The 17,103-nt window shown below is 38.5% G+C and overlaps 2 protein-coding genes and 1 long non-coding RNA gene across 3 annotated transcripts in view; 2 read left to right on the plus strand and 1 right to left on the minus strand.

Annotated features, from left to right (window-relative positions):
* Positions 1–4,482, minus strand: part of LOC129419475 (uncharacterized) — a 34,921-nt gene extending 30,439 nt beyond the window's left edge. Inside the window, exons 1-3 of the long non-coding RNA XR_012357694.1 lie at positions 4,346–4,482; positions 3,253–3,386; positions 497–563 (exon numbers count right to left, since the gene is read on the minus strand). This is a non-coding gene — a long non-coding RNA (uncharacterized lncRNA). The remainder of the gene's footprint in view (positions 1–496; positions 564–3,252; positions 3,387–4,345) is intronic.
* On the plus strand, positions 2,552–6,632 carry LOC129419470 (extracellular calcium-sensing receptor-like). Its single transcript, XM_055174611.2, has 6 exons — positions 2,552–3,356; positions 3,551–3,842; positions 4,006–4,818; positions 4,909–5,136; positions 5,286–5,409; positions 5,493–6,632. Exons 1-6 carry the CDS (start codon positions 3,136–3,138, stop codon positions 6,404–6,406), a joined length of 2,592 nt encoding a protein of 863 aa, XP_055030586.2. The 5' UTR covers positions 2,552–3,135; the 3' UTR covers positions 6,407–6,632.
* A 5,284-nt stretch (positions 6,633–11,916) lies between these two features.
* On the plus strand, positions 11,917–15,634 carry LOC129419466 (extracellular calcium-sensing receptor). The gene is made up of 6 exons (XM_055174606.2): positions 11,917–12,137; positions 12,343–12,634; positions 12,835–13,662; positions 13,745–13,972; positions 14,132–14,255; positions 14,337–15,634. The coding sequence occupies exons 1-6, from the start codon at positions 11,917–11,919 to the stop codon at positions 15,248–15,250; spliced, it is 2,607 nt and encodes an 868-aa protein (XP_055030581.2). The 3' UTR covers positions 15,251–15,634.
* Positions 15,635–17,103: the final 1,469 nt, after the last annotated feature.

Genomic DNA, 17,103 nt, shown 5'->3' on the forward strand with positions numbered 1-17,103 from the left:
TACAGATACAAAGCTGAATGCTAAATCGGTGAAGTATCCCTTTAACAAACTACAAATAACAAGTAGAAAAATATTTGTTATAGACCATTATGACACATGTAAACATCACTGGTCTAGTACTTCCTGTTTCAATATTTTAGTTGTATTTAATTTTACATGTATAACTTAAACGTTTTAAGGATGTTTGCTTAACATTTTGATTTATTTCTAAATGTTCTGATGTTTGTGTTTTTATAATGTTTGCATAGTGGTAAAAGCTTTTAAAGAAAGTGCTTCTGGAAATGTGTTGTTTACATCTTGCAAAATGATCTATATTGTTTTGCTGGGGTGTGTGTGTGTCTGTCTATCAGAACATCGTGTTAGTATCAAGGTTTTCATGTTATTGCTCAGCAGAAATCAGTGGTGCAGCGGTGTCATCTAGAGGACAAGTTGATTAAAACGTTTTCAAGTAAAGGGCACAGACAAAAGATTTAATTTACTGTTTTGACATTGTTACCTTATCTAAGCCAGATTTCTCACAGACTAGTTCCATTAATCTCAGCCAGGGGCCCAGCAAGCAATAGCTTAAAGAGATAAAATTAAAAATATTTTTTTCACTCTCAAGTTGTTACAAATCTGTATAAATTTCTTTGTTTTGATGAACACAAAGGAAGATATTTTGAGGAATGTTTGTAACCAAACCGATCATGAGCCCCATTTACTTCTTTAGTAGGAAAAAAATACAATAGAAGTGAATGCTGCTCTTTACGGTTTGGTTACAAACATTCCTCAAAATATCTTTCTTTGCAAACATTCCTAAAATGATCTTCCTTTAAAAGTGCATTGTGTAACTTTCAGAAGGATCTCTTGACAGAAATGCAATATAAAAATTAGGGGTGCATCGATATATCGGCCGATGATGCTTGCTATGCTTCTCAATAGGGGTTGGAATCGCAGGGTACCTCACGATACTATTCGATACACAATACATGACTCCCGGTAGCGATAGTATCACGATTCGTCGATTCTCCGATAATCAATGTATTGCTTGCAAATTCTATGCCGATACATAACAATATCTGCCAAACTATAAAAACAACATTTCCAGGGAAAGATTAAGTGGAACTTTTCTCTCTATGCAAGTCCACAAAAAGTTTTTAGGTACAGGGCTCCAGACTACCTTTTTTACTATGAGTGCTGTATCCCCTGACTGAAAATTGCAAGCAGAAATGTTAGGTGCACACCTTGTATCAATGAATGCAATTATTTACTTTTTCCCCGTAATATCTGCATTACTGACAAATAATTTGATAATAAATAGACTTATCTCTACATGCATTTGTTGCACATGTCATTATGCACAATTGATCAAACTTTAATAGGAAGCAATATACCCTTTTAACTGTAATGTAGGTGTTCATTTATAAGTTGTCCCGCTCTCTCTATCTCTCATCTATGCCATGTTTAATGACCCTGCATCTTCTCATGGTTAAATCTGTGTTTGATTTCAAGTTCACGAGAGGCTACGCAGACCACCGATCGCACATTCGTTTTTCTGTTGGCTCGCAAATCTACTAGTCTTTAAAACTGAAATAACAACTAAAAAAATTAAAGTCGCCCATGTGCGAGTACAAATGCTTGCGCTGTCTCATTTGAAGTCCTGAGGTAAATGAACAACATATTAGCAATGTGTAAAATTTTAAGTACATTTTGTGGTAATAGCTTTTCTTTGTAAACGGACACATTTTACAACATATAAATGTGTTTTGTTTAAACATTTCTAATTTTACCAGCCCATCAATGGTACAATAGCATTTGGACTTAAACATGACTGAGGCATCTATTATTTTAGGCGCATCCACCATCCTATCCTAATTTCTTTTAGCATTTGTTCATGTTTTCCTCATTCCAATCATTCATGTGTTTAGCTTCACCACGAGGAGCCATAAAGTAATGGCGCTGGGAAATCTATTTAGGGCATCTTGTTTATTATGGATGTGTATGGATATAATGTATGGATGGATATTGTATGGATATTTGAAGCCAGCATATAGATTCTCGTATCGCAGAGGCAGACGATCGATACATCGCCATATAGATATATTGTCCCACCCCTACTTCTCAATGAATTACTGTGAAATGCCGCTACATCCAAAAGCCAGAGGGCGCTCTCGTCCAGAAACTCAATATGCACTGTAGACGAAGAACCATACACACGCAGCTCCAGGAAATGGCTTAAGGATATATTTATATTTCTGTTCCTCTAACCTTTTCAGGTATTTTCATGATAATAAAGAATATGTATAATGTTCGGTATGTATAAATTTCAGATAACGATAAGGACTTACTGATCAAAAGCAGTAGTACATGAAATAGCTGTGAATAATATCTCCTGTGCGATTCAGAATAGTAATCAGCCACTTATTATTAGTGTATCGGCAATTATCGGTGCACCCCTAATATAAATTCAATATGTGGCGGCTACCTTATGCGTTTTGAAATTGAGGGGTGAGCTTTGGGATTGGTATTTGCAATCTCACCACTAGATGCCGCTAATATTAACACATACCTAGGTTAACTATAGTCCCATTATAGTCTGGCTACGAGTTACCCACTTCTATCCAAAATAAACTTGAATTTGTTTGTCATTTTTGACAAAGTAACTTATAGTTAGACATCTTTTAAATGTTCACTGACCGCCCAATTTTTACTTAGTTTAAGCCTAGACATCCGAGTATGGCTATCAAATGGTTTCTGTCTCGACGGCTATTAGACGTCTTTTAAATGCAAAAATGCTTGCCAGGGGTACATGTAGCCCAATATGAAATTTACATGGGTTTTAGAAATTGCACCATAACATTAGATTCACGGATCAACAACGTCAACAGTGGATATTTAACAAAGAATCTGGCCACATTTGGTACAAATAAATTGAATGGTCAATTCCAAAACAAACTGCAACATCAATATTGCATTTCCTTTAGCTAATTTAAAAATGACAGTTTAGTTATTCAGAGTGACGTCCCAATTTCCAGCCATGCCTATTTGGCACCGCCCGCTCTATTTAAGTAACACCCCACTCAATTTTCATCATAAATTAGAGAATTAAGTGGGTGAGTGGGTAAGAAAGATAGAGAGAGTAAATGACAGACAGAGATGTGGATCACTCTAAACATTTGCTTGTATCTGACATTGAACTGTATCTCTGCTGCTTCAACTCTACATTCTGATACCTGTCAGCTTCAAGGACACTTTAAGTTAAATGGGATGTACCAGGATGGGGATCTTATACTTGGAGGCTTGTTTGAAGTTCACTTTCTTGCTGTGTTCCCAGAGCTGAGTTTCAGAACTGAACCGGAACCACCATACTGTGAGGAGTGAGTGTGCATCCAGACAGCCATGCCACACTAAGACAAGAAGAAAAAATTGTGGTTATATAGCTCAGAAAAACAATTATTTTAAAAATATTGTTACATGAAGCCTTTAAGTTAAGTGTTAGCTGCAAATATTTGTTTTCTCAAATGATGTCTAATTACAAACTTATTTTGGTTTGGTACTGTCTGTTTTCTAGATTTGATATGTCAAGCTTCCAGCAGGCACAGACTATGATCTTTGCTATAGATGAGATCAATAGGAATCCCAATTTCCTGCCAAACATCACTCTTGGTTATCATCTTTATGACAACTGTGTTATGTTGGGAATGGCGTTCCGAGCTGCCATAGCACTTGTTAGTGGAACACAAAGGTCCTTCTTCAATCTTAATTGCACCGGACCACCACCAGTGATTGGAATTGTGGGGGACTCAAATTCCACTCCTTCCATTGCTATTTCCAGTGTGCTGGGGCTGTTTCGTGTACCTATAGTAAGATGGGATATTATTTTCTATGCTTTTCACTTTTTTTCTGTACACATATTTTTGTCATAATATCAGAAATGTGTGCAAACATGATAAATCTATTGTTTTACAAAAAAAGTTTAAACACAATTGGTATAACACTTTCCATCTTTTTTCTCTTTCTCATTAGGTTAGCTATTTTGCCACCTGCTCCTGTTTGAGTGACAGGAAGAAATATCCCTCTTTTTTCAGAACTATCCCCAGTGATGCGTTCCAGGTTCAAGCTATGATTAAGATCCTGAGATATTTTGGATGGACCTGGGTTGGTCTTCTCTATAGTGATGATGATTATGGCATCTACGCTGCTCAGTCCTTCCACCAAGAAGTGCAGCTGTTTGAAGGTTGTGTTGCATTTTCTGAAATTCTGCCTCTTGATAACAACCGTAGAGATATTCAGCGCATAGTAAATGTGATTCAGACCTCTACAGCTAAAGTTGTGGTGGTGTTTGCCACATCAACATATGTGTTACCTTTAATGGATGAGGTGGCATTGCAAAATGTGACAGGGAAGCAGTGGATTGCAAGTGAAGCTTGGGCCACCTCTCCTGTATTTCAAACACAGCGTCTTCTGCCTTTCCTTGGGGGAACACTGGGCATCGCCATCAGGCGTGGAGAAATCCAGGGACTTTGTGACTTTCTGCTGCACCTTCATCCTGGCAATGATCCAAGAAACAATATGGTGAGAATCTTTTGGGAGAACATGTTCAGGTGCAAATTTGAGGCTGGAGACAGTACAGGAAAAAACATTTGTACAGGGCAAGAGGATCTGAGCAGCACAAACACAGCATACACTGATGTATCACAACTGAGGGCCTCATATAATGTGTATAAATCAGTTTATGCCCTGGCATATGCACTTCATGATCTGACGCAGTGTGAGGAGGGTAGAGGACCATTCAGTGATAAGACCTGTGCTGACATAACAAGCCTGCAGCCCTGGCAGGTAGGTTCAAATATGTAGTCACAGAAATAAACTAAAGATGTGCTACATGTTCATTTAGATTACATTTAATCAACTGTACAAACTGTACAGCTGCTTCACTACCTACAGAAGGTGAACTTCACCACAGGTTTTGGGGATCATGTGTCATTTGATAAGAATGGAGATGCTCTGGCCATCTATGATGTGATGAACTGGCAGCCGAGCGCTGATGGGTCAATCATTGTCCGCACAGTCGGTGTGGTGGATGAAGGGGCGGCAACAGGAAAAGTGCTCACACTGGATGAAGATGCATTATACTGGAACTTTGAGACAAGAAAAGTAATTAAAAATGTATTTTAGTTTCAATCTTTAAACAACTGAAAATGTACATTGATATGGCTTTCAACATAATTTAAATCTACTCAGAGTTTGTATTTTACAGATGCATACAAGCACTCAAATTACTGTTTTCATGATCCATTCATTAGCCTCCACAGTCTGTGTGCAGTGAGAGCTGCCCACCAGGCACAAGACGAGCCAGGAGGAAAGGCCTTCCTGTCTGCTGTTTTGACTGCCTGCCATGTGGAGATGGAGAAATTTCTAATACAACAGGTGAAAAAATGAATACCCTATTTAAAACTTTTTTAAATGTATAAATTAAAAAATAAAATTATTTTTTATTCTGTTTCTCCTAGATGCAAATGAGTGCACATTGTGTCCAGAAGAGTTTTGGTCTAATGCAGAAAGAAATCTCTGTATCCCTAAAGAAGTGGAGTTTTTGTCCTATGAGGAACCTCTGGGCATCTCCCTGACCACTGCTTCTCTGCTCGGCACCTGCTTCTGTGCTGTTGTCATGATCATTTTTGCTCATCACCGCAACACTCCTATAGTGCGCGCCAATAATTCAGAGCTCAGCTTCCTGCTGCTGCTGTCACTCAAACTGTGTTTCCTGTGTGTGCTGCTGTTTATTGGCCGACCACAGTTGTGGACGTGTCAGTTAAGACATGCTGTGTTTGGCATTAGCTTTGTTTTGTGCGTCTCCAGCATTCTGGTCAAGACTATGGTGGTAATAGCCGTGTTTAAGTCATCTCGACCAGAGGGTAAAGGTGCTATGAAATGGTTCGGAGCAGCCCAACAAAGAGGTACCGTTTTGGTCCTAACTGCCCTCCAAGTGGCAATATGTGTTGTCTGGCTGTCAACTGCATCTCCAACACCTCATAAGAACAGTCAGTATGTCAGCTCCAAAATCGTTTATGAATGTGCTGTTGGTTCAGTGGCTGGATTCGCTGTGCTGCTGGGCTACATTGGGTTTTTGGCAGCTGTAAGCTTCATGTTAGCTTTTCTAGCAAGAAATCTTCCAGATAGTTTTAATGAAGCAAAGTTCATTACTTTTAGTATGTTGATCTTTTGTGCTGTATGGATTGCGTTTGTTCCCGCTTATGTCAGCTCACCAGGGAAATATGCAGTGGCTGTGGAGATTTTTGCCATTTTGGCTTCCAGTTTTGGATTACTGGTGGCAATATTTGCCCCAAAGTGCTACATCATCCTCTTACATCCAGAAAGAAACACTAAAAAAGCCTTAATGGGAAGAGGCACTGAAAAGAAATAGTATGATAATCATATACTATATGACACAACATTGGGTATATTTCTACCTTTGTAAACAAATAAGCCAAAGCTTTGCAAAGTCTGATTATTTATATGACTATAGATATTAATATATAAATCACAGTGTACATAATAAAACTGTATCAGTGGCTTTAAATGTAATGTATGCTTAATTTAATAAATACATTAGCACAATTGTTCATCAGAACAAATAAAAAAGTAATTCCTGAGAAATACTTTTGAAATGAATGCCTTTGAGTTATGTAATATAATATATCACTACAGTAAATTGTGAGGAAGTAATATTATCAGCTTTAAAATTCAAGAAGTCCTATGACACATGTGATTCTGTCTTTTCTCCAAAATGGGATATCTAATTATAATCATAACTATAATAATCCCAATTGCATATAGTGTGCATATTGTACAAGATCTATGTGGGTTTATCACTACATTTTGAGACACATCCATTGTGTAATGTTAAACTAACTTCCTCTCCATTTAAATGACATTAGTCCCTTTCACACATACAGTCTTTACTGGTAATTTACTGGTAAATTGCAGTTAACAGATCATGTGTGAACAGAACCTTTCCGGTAAATCAGTGCTCCCAATTTACCAGTAAGACAGGTTGTAAGATTACCAGTAATTTACCGGTAAGCGCTGTGTGTGAACGAAAATTATAGGATTACCGGCATTTAGAACGGACGACGTCAGACCGTGCTGACAGATTCGGGCCAATCATAGCGTTTTAATACAGATGACGCGTTTACCCCCGCACTGTTTACTGACGTTTCCACACCTGCAGTTTACGTCCACATTTCTTCACCAAAGTTGATAAAAACAGCTGACCGCCGAATTGCCGAAGTCCTTAGCACGCCCTCTGTGAAGCCTAAAGTGCAAACAGTACTGTTGTTAAAAACGCATTTTCGGTTTGACGTCGTCTCCTTCAATGTTGCTTGGTCATGAGCAACTTCGCGACTGTTTACCACAAATGTGAAAACAACAAAATACGGACCGTGGATATGAACGACATGGATTGTTTACAAATACAACACTGAGCTCGCCGCGTGCTACAGGTACTTCCGCTTTCTCAACGAATTTACCGGTATTTTGATACTGATGTGTGAATGATGTCTTACTGGTAAAATAACAGAACGCCACTGCGTGTGTGAACAGCACAATTATCTTGACAACAAAAGAAAAGCTGAAAAAGGTCCTGAATGTACAATGTACCACTGACATAGTTTAACATTAAATAACATCATATTTGTCCCAAATCATTAACAACTAACATTGGCTGCTGCCGTATATTTTGCATTTTGATGTAGATGCTATCTGACTAAGCTCGCACAATTTAATTTGCACATACGGTGTACGATACCTCCGAGTTGTCCTAGACGCAACTCGACGCGGCCCTGAGCTGCGCGTCCAGTGTGCGACCCCCTTTATAGTCAGGTGCAATTTATATGTCAAAATTAACTCTGACTAATACTTACTAACATGAACTAAGGGTTTTTTCACATATACACTGTTTAGGTCGGCCCAAATGACGTGTCGCTCCGAGTACGGTTCGTTTGGGTCAGTGTGAACACAACAGCCGCACTCGGGTGCGCACTAAACGACCGCTCCGAGACCGCTCTAAACAGGTGGTCTCGGAGCGGCTGTCGCCGAACTCTGGGGCGACCCACCTGTGGTGTGAACACTGCTGGACCTCGGGCCGAACCAAATACAGGAAGTTCTCCACATGTTTGAGCCACTGGGCTTCTGTTGTGACGTGATCCTGGTGTTATATTGTGGGTTAACAACAAACAATCCAGTCCTGGTCCGTTGCAGAGATTCGCTGTCTCCTTTACGTTTGAGCTGATGATTTTATAAATGCATAGCTGTCCTCCACACACAAATAGTGACATTATGGGCTTTTTAGCAAACTGCTCCGTGAGAAAGGCTTTAATAGAACAGCTACGCAATTTCGCGTTAAAGCAAAGAAACTTCGCAAAGACGTGCATTGTTTATCTCCACATCCGTGGTCATGAGACGGTAAGAGCTGTCAGAGACCAATGGCAGGGCTGACCGTTGTCACGTGGTGTACGGTGCGGCATTTCGAGTACAGTAAAAAAAAAAATGTGAACACGGACCGCACTAACTGAAAAATGATACAATGTATTATTGTGCGCTCCGAGGACGCACCACGGTGCGCACCAACATATGTGAAACACCCTAAGACCCTAAGACCTTAACGAGTAACTAAACCCTAATCCAACTTTTTTAAGTAAATGATCTGTAAAAATTATGCTTTATTAGTGCTTTTCATTGATTTTAGTAAGTTTTTTGACATTTGGATATAAAGTGTTTCAATACTGCAATATATGGTGTAAAAACGTCTGAGTGCTGCCCTCAGGTTGAACGGTGGCTACTGCAGTTGAATTTTCCTATTGGATGTTGGGTCCAAAAAATTACTCGTGACGTAAGCAGGTTCAAGCTCACCACGCCCTTGTTACGATCTCACCACACACTTGGTATGAGCTTAGTTCGTCCCCTCTATCTCCGTTGGGATCTGCCCACTTTTCTTGTATTTTTCAAATATTGCCAGTGGGCGGAGTCAGGCTCTGACCAGGGGTTTAGTTACGCTTTAAGTCTACAGCCGCAATAGTCCGCTATATGCTGCTCCTGTAGTTATGTAATTCAAAGGAATCCGTGATGTGGAATGAGTTCGGGAGCTTGGTGAACTTTATTGTCGTTGGCTTGTTATTTTAATTTAGCCTATTCAGCCTCCCAGGAATGTTCCGTATGCTATTGTGTTAGCTGAATAACTTTTAATGTTACGTTAACATGTAAGGACACCTATTCAGCGTGCTGTTCTGTGTATTTTCTAAATAAATGTGACTTATAGTCCAGTGCGACTTATATATGTTTTTCCTCTTCATGACGCAATTTTTCACTGATGCGACTTATACTCTGGAGCGACATATAGTCCGGAATTTGTTATTGCAACATTTTTGAGATATATATTTTTAATATCCGATTATCCCCCTCAACACTTTCTTCAGAAATACATTATGTGACCCTCTCTGTGCAATCCAAGCTAAAGTCTCATAGCCTTACTATGAGATCATAAGGGGTGGTGATGGTGCTGTGGATAAGACACGTCTTTGGTGTGAGAGACCCGAATTCGAATCCACTGTGACACACCATTGTGGCCCTGAGCAAGACACTTAACCCCTAGTTGCTCCAGAGGTGTGCGACCTCTGACATAGCAATTGTAAGTCGCTTTGGATAAAAGCGTCAGTTAAATGAATAAGTAATTAAGAAGCATCATGTTTTTTTCAGTGATTTCTATTTGATTTCAATCTTTGACCTGACCTTACTTATTTAAATTAAAGATATTAATTCAAATTATAAATATTCACAGAATGTTCTTTACATTGTGTACTGTAGGATGATTTATGTAGTACACAGTAAATCACAAAAAAAGGCTTAAGCTGGGGTAGTATAGACAGCGTCATAGTCATAAGTAGTATGGGTAGTGTAGTGGTCAAAATTATTTATTTTTAATGTCAAAAATCATTAGGAAATTAAGATCATGTTCTATAAACATAATTAGTAAATTTTAGGGATGCACCGATAGGATTTTTTTGGGCCGATACCGATTCCGATTTAAACAGACAACTTCTGGCCGATACCGATGCGGATACCAATATTAAACACTTGTATACAATACTATACAGTTGGTCTATTAGCTAGTTTATTTCTGCATCAAATTATTTTTACTGAACATGGATTGGATCTAATTAACATTCAACTGACCAACATAATAAGAGAGGCACAAATTAAAACAAATATAATATGACAGCATGACAACCTTCAAAGGTGGTTTTTGCTATTCAGCATTTATTTTATTAACAACATTAACTCATATTTTTTTACATATAATGGATTTCTTTATGCAGTTAATTAATAAACAATCGGTATCGGCCTGTCTCGTGCTATTGCCGATCGGTGGCCGATACATCGGTGCATCACTAGTAAATTTCCTACCATAAATATATTTTTAAAAATTATTATTAGAAATATGTGTTGCTAGGGACTCAATTTGGACAATTTTAAAGGCGTTTTTCTGGATATTTTTCTTTTTGTGCACACTCAGATTATATCGGCCAAATATTGCCCTATCCTAACAAATCGTACATCAATGGAAAGCTTATCTTTTCAGATGATGTACAAATCTGGAACAATTGGGAAAAAATGACCCTTATCACAAAAGCGTCACAAAATTTGAAATTTCCTGTTAATTTACTCCAGTCATTCAAGATGTAGGTAGGTAACATTACTCTTCAGAAAAAAAGAAAGAAAAAAAACATTACTCTTCAGTTTAAGTTGAAACCATTGGTGATTTACAAAAAAATACAGCAAACTTCAAACTTGTAACCTTACATTTTGAACTTCACTTTAAAAACGCTTGCTTTACACGTGGATTTTCTCATGGACAGTCAAACTCCAAATAAACGTTAAATTAGGAAAATCACATTATGTTAAGACAACGATTTGACACAAAGATTTTTTTAATAAACCGAATAGACGTGTGCCGTTGTAATTTAACAAGCTAAAGTTAACTAGCTAAAAAAACGAGTCTTGCTAGTAATAACATAATACAAATACGCCGATTGCCACATATTTAAGTTAATGTTTTCCGTACAGTTTAAATGTAGTACTTTTTTGTAGAACAATTTTATATCATAAGACATACTTCAACCGTTTTTGCCTCGGTTTAGCTTACCAGAAATAGTGCGATGACCTCCTGAGTCCTGACTAAAAACTGCGCGAGCCTCTCTCCAGAAACGAACTCACGAGACCCCAACACTTGTCAACCAATCAAATATCAGTGTGTATTGTGTACCGCTTTTTTTTTTTATCGTGTATGTAAATCGTGTATCGTGAAACTCAAATATAAGATCTAAACGATTATTAACGGAAAAAAGTTTCACGGCCTTCCAATAGTCTACATCATAGTATCATATTGTTATAATCTTTTACTGTGTGTGCAATACCGCAATACTTCCAGGTTGCATTTTCTTAGCAACACGGGGAAGTGCATGACTGACACCTAGAGGACATGCTGATAAAAAACTGTCCAAGACAAAACATACATAATATTTATTGAGACAACAAAGAAAATACCCAGTTGTCTCATTAATAAATCTCCCGAGCTGTTGTTTATCATACATATATAAAATATTCATTATTACATCAGTACTGTTTCTCCTTGTGCTTTATTTCTTTTTAAAAGTTTGTCTTTAATAAAACATACAAATAACCTCAATCAGCAAAGGACACTGACAAGAACATCCCTTAAACTAGTTTATTAAAGAGAAAATGAAGGACACAGAGTGACGTCTTATTTCCAGGAATGTCCACTTGGCACCGCCTGTTTCTTTTAAAGCAACACCCCATACAAAATTCATCATACATTTTTGAGCCAACTGGGTGAGTGGGCCAAACAGAGAGAAAGAGATGTTGATCACTCTGTATATGTGTCTGTTGTTTTTCTCTAAGTGTATCTCTTCAGCTTTGCTCACTGGCTCAGGTACCTGTCAGCTCCAGGGACGCTTCAAACTGAATGGGGTGTACCAAGATGGAGATCTGATACTTGGAGGCTTGTTTGAGGTTCACTTTTTCACAGTGTTCCCAGAGCTGAACTTTAGATCTGAGCCAGAACCACCATACTGTGAGAAGTGAGTGTGTGACCAAACTGGATGAAAAAAAATATACAGATGCATTTATTTTATTTTATTTTATTTTTAAGTATAAAAAAGTGCCTATATGAATTGTTCTCAAGATTGTAAACTTAAATGTGTTAAAAAAATTGTTTTACTTGTCACATGTCTGCTAAGTGCTGTTAATTTAATGGAACTTAAACAATATTTGTCTTTTTTCTAGATTTGATGTGGAAAGTTTTCAGCAGGCACAGACTATGATTTTTGCTATAGATGAAATCAACAAGAATCCCAACCTGCTGCCAAACATCACTCTTGGTTATCATCTTTATGACAACTGTGTGATGTTGGAAATGGCGTTCCGGGCTGCCATAGCACTTGTTAGTGGGACACAGGAGTCTTTGTCTGATGTTGATTGCACCGGACCACCACCAGTAATAGGAATTGTGGGGGATCCAGGTTCTACTCCTTCTATTGCTATATCCAGTGTGCTGGGGCTGTTTCGTGTACCTATAGTAAGATGGGATGAAAAAAGTAAAAAATACACACAAACATACACAAAGATATAATATTTACATGCAATATATATAAGAATATAACCAATCTTTTTAGTTCTCTGTGTGTAAAGATTTTTGAATATATATATTATAAAAACAATCACAATATTTGTTGATGATCTTCTTCTATCTTTCCATCTCATTTGTACCCTCATTAGGTTAGCCACTATGCCACCTGCTCCTGTTTGAGTGACAGGAAAAAATATCCCTCCTTCTTCAGAACTATTCCCAGTGATGCCTTCCAGGTTCAAGCTATGATTCAGATCTTGAGACATTTTGGATGGACCTGGGTTGGTCTTCTCTATAGTGATGATGATTATGGCATCTATGCTGCTCAGTCTTTAAACAAAGAAGTGCAGCTGTTTGGTGGTTGTGTTGCTTTTTCTGAAATCCTGCCACGTGATAACAACCGCAGAGATATTCAGCGCATAGTAAAAGTGATTCAGACCTCTACAGCTAAAGTGGTGGTTGTTTTTTCTACTTCAACCTATCTGATGCCTTTGATGGATGAGGTAGCTTTACAGAACATGACAGATGTACAGTGGATTGCAAGTGAAGCTTGGGCCACCTCTCCTGTATTTCACACTCCACGTTTCCTGCCGTTTCTGGGAGGCACGCTGGGTATCGCCATCCGACGTGGAGAGATCAAGGGACTTTATGAGTTCCTGCTACGTGTCCGCCCCAGTACTGATCCAAGAAATAATATGTTGAGGATTTTCTGGGAGAACATGTTTGATTGCAGTTTTGAAAAAGAGGGTATACATTTCGATAAAGAGCCATTTAAAAAAGTGTGCACAGGTGAGGAAGATCTACGCAGCACAGACACAATATACACTGATGTTTCAGGGCTCAGGCCCGCCTATAATGTGTACAAAGCAGTTTATGCCCTGGCACATGCACTTCATGACCTGATGCAGTGTGAGGAGGGGAGAGGACCATTCAGTGACAACACCTGTGCTGACATAACAAACCTGCAGCCCTGGCAGGTAAGCAGATTCAAAATTTGCATGTACAAAATATGTGGTTTAGATATGCATGTAACACTCATCCTGTCTGCAAAATGTACAGCTGGTCCATTACCTACAGAAAGTAAACTTCACCACAGGATTTGGGGATCATGTGTCATTTGATAAGAATGGAGATGCTCTGGCCATCTATGATGTGATGAACTGGCAGCCGAGCTCTGATGGGTCAATCATTGTCCGTACAGTCGGTGTGGTGGATGAAGGGGCGGCAACAGGAAAGGTGCTCACACTGGATGAAGATGCATTATACTGGAAATTTGGTGAACATAAAGTAAATAACATAATATTGTTGTAAATTTCCACATTCAATACTGTACACAAACAAATATTGCAAATCTATTTTATTTACTATTTCCTAAACCTACCCTCTAAATGATAAGATATTTAAGAAACACCATTAATGAATGATAACAGTTGATGTCCCTGACAGCCTCCACGGTCTGTGTGTAGTGAGAGCTGCCCAACAGGCACCAGACGAGCCAGGAGGAAAGGCCTTCCTGTCTGCTGTTTTGACTGCCTGCCATGTGCAGATGGAGAGATTTCTAATACAACAGGTGAAAAGATAATGGTTAACCAATAAAAAATGCTGTTTGCATTTTTGAAAGGAATATAATTGATTTTTTTTCTGCTCACAGATGCAAATGAGTGCACATTGTGTCCAGATGAGTTTTGGTCCAATCCAGAAAAAAATCACTGTATTCCTAAAGAAGTGGAGTTTCTGTCCTATGAGGAACCTCTGGGCATCTCGCTGACCACTGCTTCTCTGCTCGGCACCTGCTTCTGTGCTGTTGTCATGATCATTTTTGCTCATCACCGCAACACTCCTATAGTGCGCGCCAATAATTCAGAGCTCAGCTTCCTGCTGCTGCTGTCACTCAAACTGTGTTTCCTGTGTGTGCTGCTGTTTATTGGCCGACCACAGTTGTGGACGTGTCAGTTAAGACATGCTGTGTTTGGCATTAGCTTTGTTTTGTGCGTCTCCAGCATTCTGGTCAAGACTATGGTGGTAATAGCCGTGTTTAAGTCATCTCGACCAGAAGGTAAAAGTGCAATGAAATGGTTCGGCGCAGCTCAACAAAGATGCACAGTTTTGGTCTTAACTGCCCTTCAGGTGGTGATATGTGCGGTCTGGCTTACAACGGCTTCTCCAACACCTTATAAAAATAGCGTATATATCAGGTCTAAAATAGTTTATGAATGTGCTGTTGGTTCAGTGGCTGGATTCGCTGTGCTGCTGGGCTACATTGGGTTTCTGGCAGCTGTGAGCTTCATGTTAGCTTTTCTAGCAAGAAATCTTCCAGATAGTTTTAATGAAGCAAAGTTCATTACTTTTAGTATGTTGATCTTTTGTGCTGTATGGATTGCATTTGTTCCAGCTTATGTCAGCTCACCAGGGAAATATGCAGTGGCTGTGGAGATTTTTGCCATTTTAGCTTCCAGTTTTGGATTACTGGTGGCAATATTTGCACCCAAATGCTACATCATCCTCTTACATCCAGAAAGAAACACTAAAAAAGCCATAATGGGAAGAGGCACAGAGAAGAAATAGGTTTGCATGCTACCTGTTATGCCTCTTTGAAGCCCTACTTGTAAACACGCTAAAGTATTCTTGATACATTTCTGTCAACTTTGTCATGACTTACAGTACACATATGTCATGTGATCAGTGACTTTAAGAATGCCTGTTGTTTTCCATTCATATGTTAAATTTGTTAATTGTTGTATAACAGTAAAGTAAACGTATCTTTTATTAAGTTGTATCAAGTTAATGCTATTGTATCATTTCACATCTAATTGATGTATTACCAAAATTAAGTTAATGTATAATTTTTCATTCAGCCCCTTTGGAGACAGTTTAAGGCATATATTGTCTATTCATTTTAAAGTTTGATACTAAGAGATTGTTTTCATTTACTGTATATCCTTTGATATATATATATATACACTACTGTGCAAAAGTCTTAGGCCACCATGCACCATTAAATTTGTTTTTGCAATTATATAGTGAAAATTGTTTTGTTTTTAATTTTGTATTTCTGTTTGTATCTTAATAAAAAGAGTGAATAATAAATATGGATGGAGATTGAAACTTTGCTAAAACAACAAAGCTGTTAATAGTGGCCTAAGACTTTTGCACAGTACTGTATATGAAACAGCTGACTGTCTGGACAGAGATCATTATGTATTTGTTGTTAACTTTATTGAATCATAAATTATTTCATTATAGTTCCATGTTTTTGTTAAAATAAATAAATGATATTAACAAACTGTGACTCAGAAAAGCTTTGTTGCGAAGAAATACAGAATAACAGTTCGATGCTCACAAATACCATTACATTTTTCCCATGAAACTTCTTGGTGTTGTTTTCTTGCGTAAAATGATATAGCACTGAGGAACAAATATACAAACCAAAAGTCCAAAACAAGGCCAAAATAGCATAAATCTCCACAGCTACAATGTACTTCCGTGGTGAGCTGACATTTGCTGCACAAATTCAGCCCACACAACACAAAATATGAGCATACTGAATGTAACACACTTTCCCTCATTAAAACTGAAAAAAAATCTGGAAGTTTCCGGGCAAAGAAGTCCAACAATAAGCAGAGAGAAACTAAAAAAGCAATGTAGCCCAAAACAGGCAACTCCTGCAACTGACCCCACTGTGCACTCAAGGATGACCTTTGACCCCCAGATTCCATAATTACGGTGAAGGTGGACTGATGGTAAGCCACGAGGCACAGATAATCACACGTACACAGGTGTACACTTTGCTCCCTTACAAAAATTAACCATGGTTTTATTGTGGTAAAAGTGTAGTAACCATGTTTTTTGGGTGCATTGATTACCATGGTTAATTTTCGTATGGGCTGGCTGGGTCCAAACCATTTCATAAGAGCTCAGAATCCAGGTCTATGGTACTGGTTTTGACCAGAATGCAGAAGATGCACAGGACGAGACTAATCCCAAATGTGGCCTGTTGAAACATGACCACAGTGAAGGTTGGCCTACAAACACCAGCAAGCAAAAGAAGCAAAGTTTTAGTGACACCAAGAGAGTCTCTGGGCACACTTTTTTTTTTTTTGACACTATTAGACCAGAACTCTGGCGAGCAGTGGTAATATTTCACAGCAACTGGGGGAGAAAATAATTTCACATTAAATGTTTAGTGATTTCAAAGGTTATGGTTGTTGATCAGGTGTTCAACTTTTGCCATAATGAATTAGGGAATATTTATGACCTGTGTGATTGCTTATTTCACCATTGGAGCAGGGCAGACAGGCAGTCAAAACAGCACACAGGCAATCCTTTCCTAATAGCTTTATGTGTCCCTGGAGGGCACTCCGCAGTACAAATGGATACAGGCACCTGGGAACATGAAATATATGTCACAGTTTAAGAAA

This window comes from Misgurnus anguillicaudatus, chromosome 15, assembly GCF_027580225.2.
Source record: "Misgurnus anguillicaudatus chromosome 15, ASM2758022v2, whole genome shotgun sequence".
Classification (NCBI taxonomy): domain Eukaryota; kingdom Metazoa; phylum Chordata; class Actinopteri; order Cypriniformes; family Cobitidae; genus Misgurnus; species Misgurnus anguillicaudatus.

Bases quoted from the DNA above. Each gene is read 5' to 3' on its own strand.
- LOC129419470 (XM_055174611.2), top strand. From the start codon at position 3,136: ATGTGGATCACTCTAAACATTTGCTTGTATCTGACATTGAACTGTATC. The intron at 3,357-3,550 runs GTGAGTGTGCAT...TCTGTTTTCTAG, and splicing joins GAACCACCATACTGTGAGGA to ATTTGATATGTCAAGCTTCC. The intron at 4,819-4,908 runs GTAGGTTCAAAT...CAAACTGTACAG, and splicing joins CAAGCCTGCAGCCCTGGCAG to CTGCTTCACTACCTACAGAA.
- LOC129419466 (XM_055174606.2), top strand. From the start codon at position 11,917: ATGTTGATCACTCTGTATATGTGTCTGTTGTTTTTCTCTAAGTGTATC. The intron at 12,138-12,342 runs GTGAGTGTGTGA...TCTTTTTTCTAG, and splicing joins GAACCACCATACTGTGAGAA to ATTTGATGTGGAAAGTTTTC. The intron at 12,635-12,834 runs GTAAGATGGGAT...TACCCTCATTAG, and splicing joins GGCTGTTTCGTGTACCTATA to GTTAGCCACTATGCCACCTG.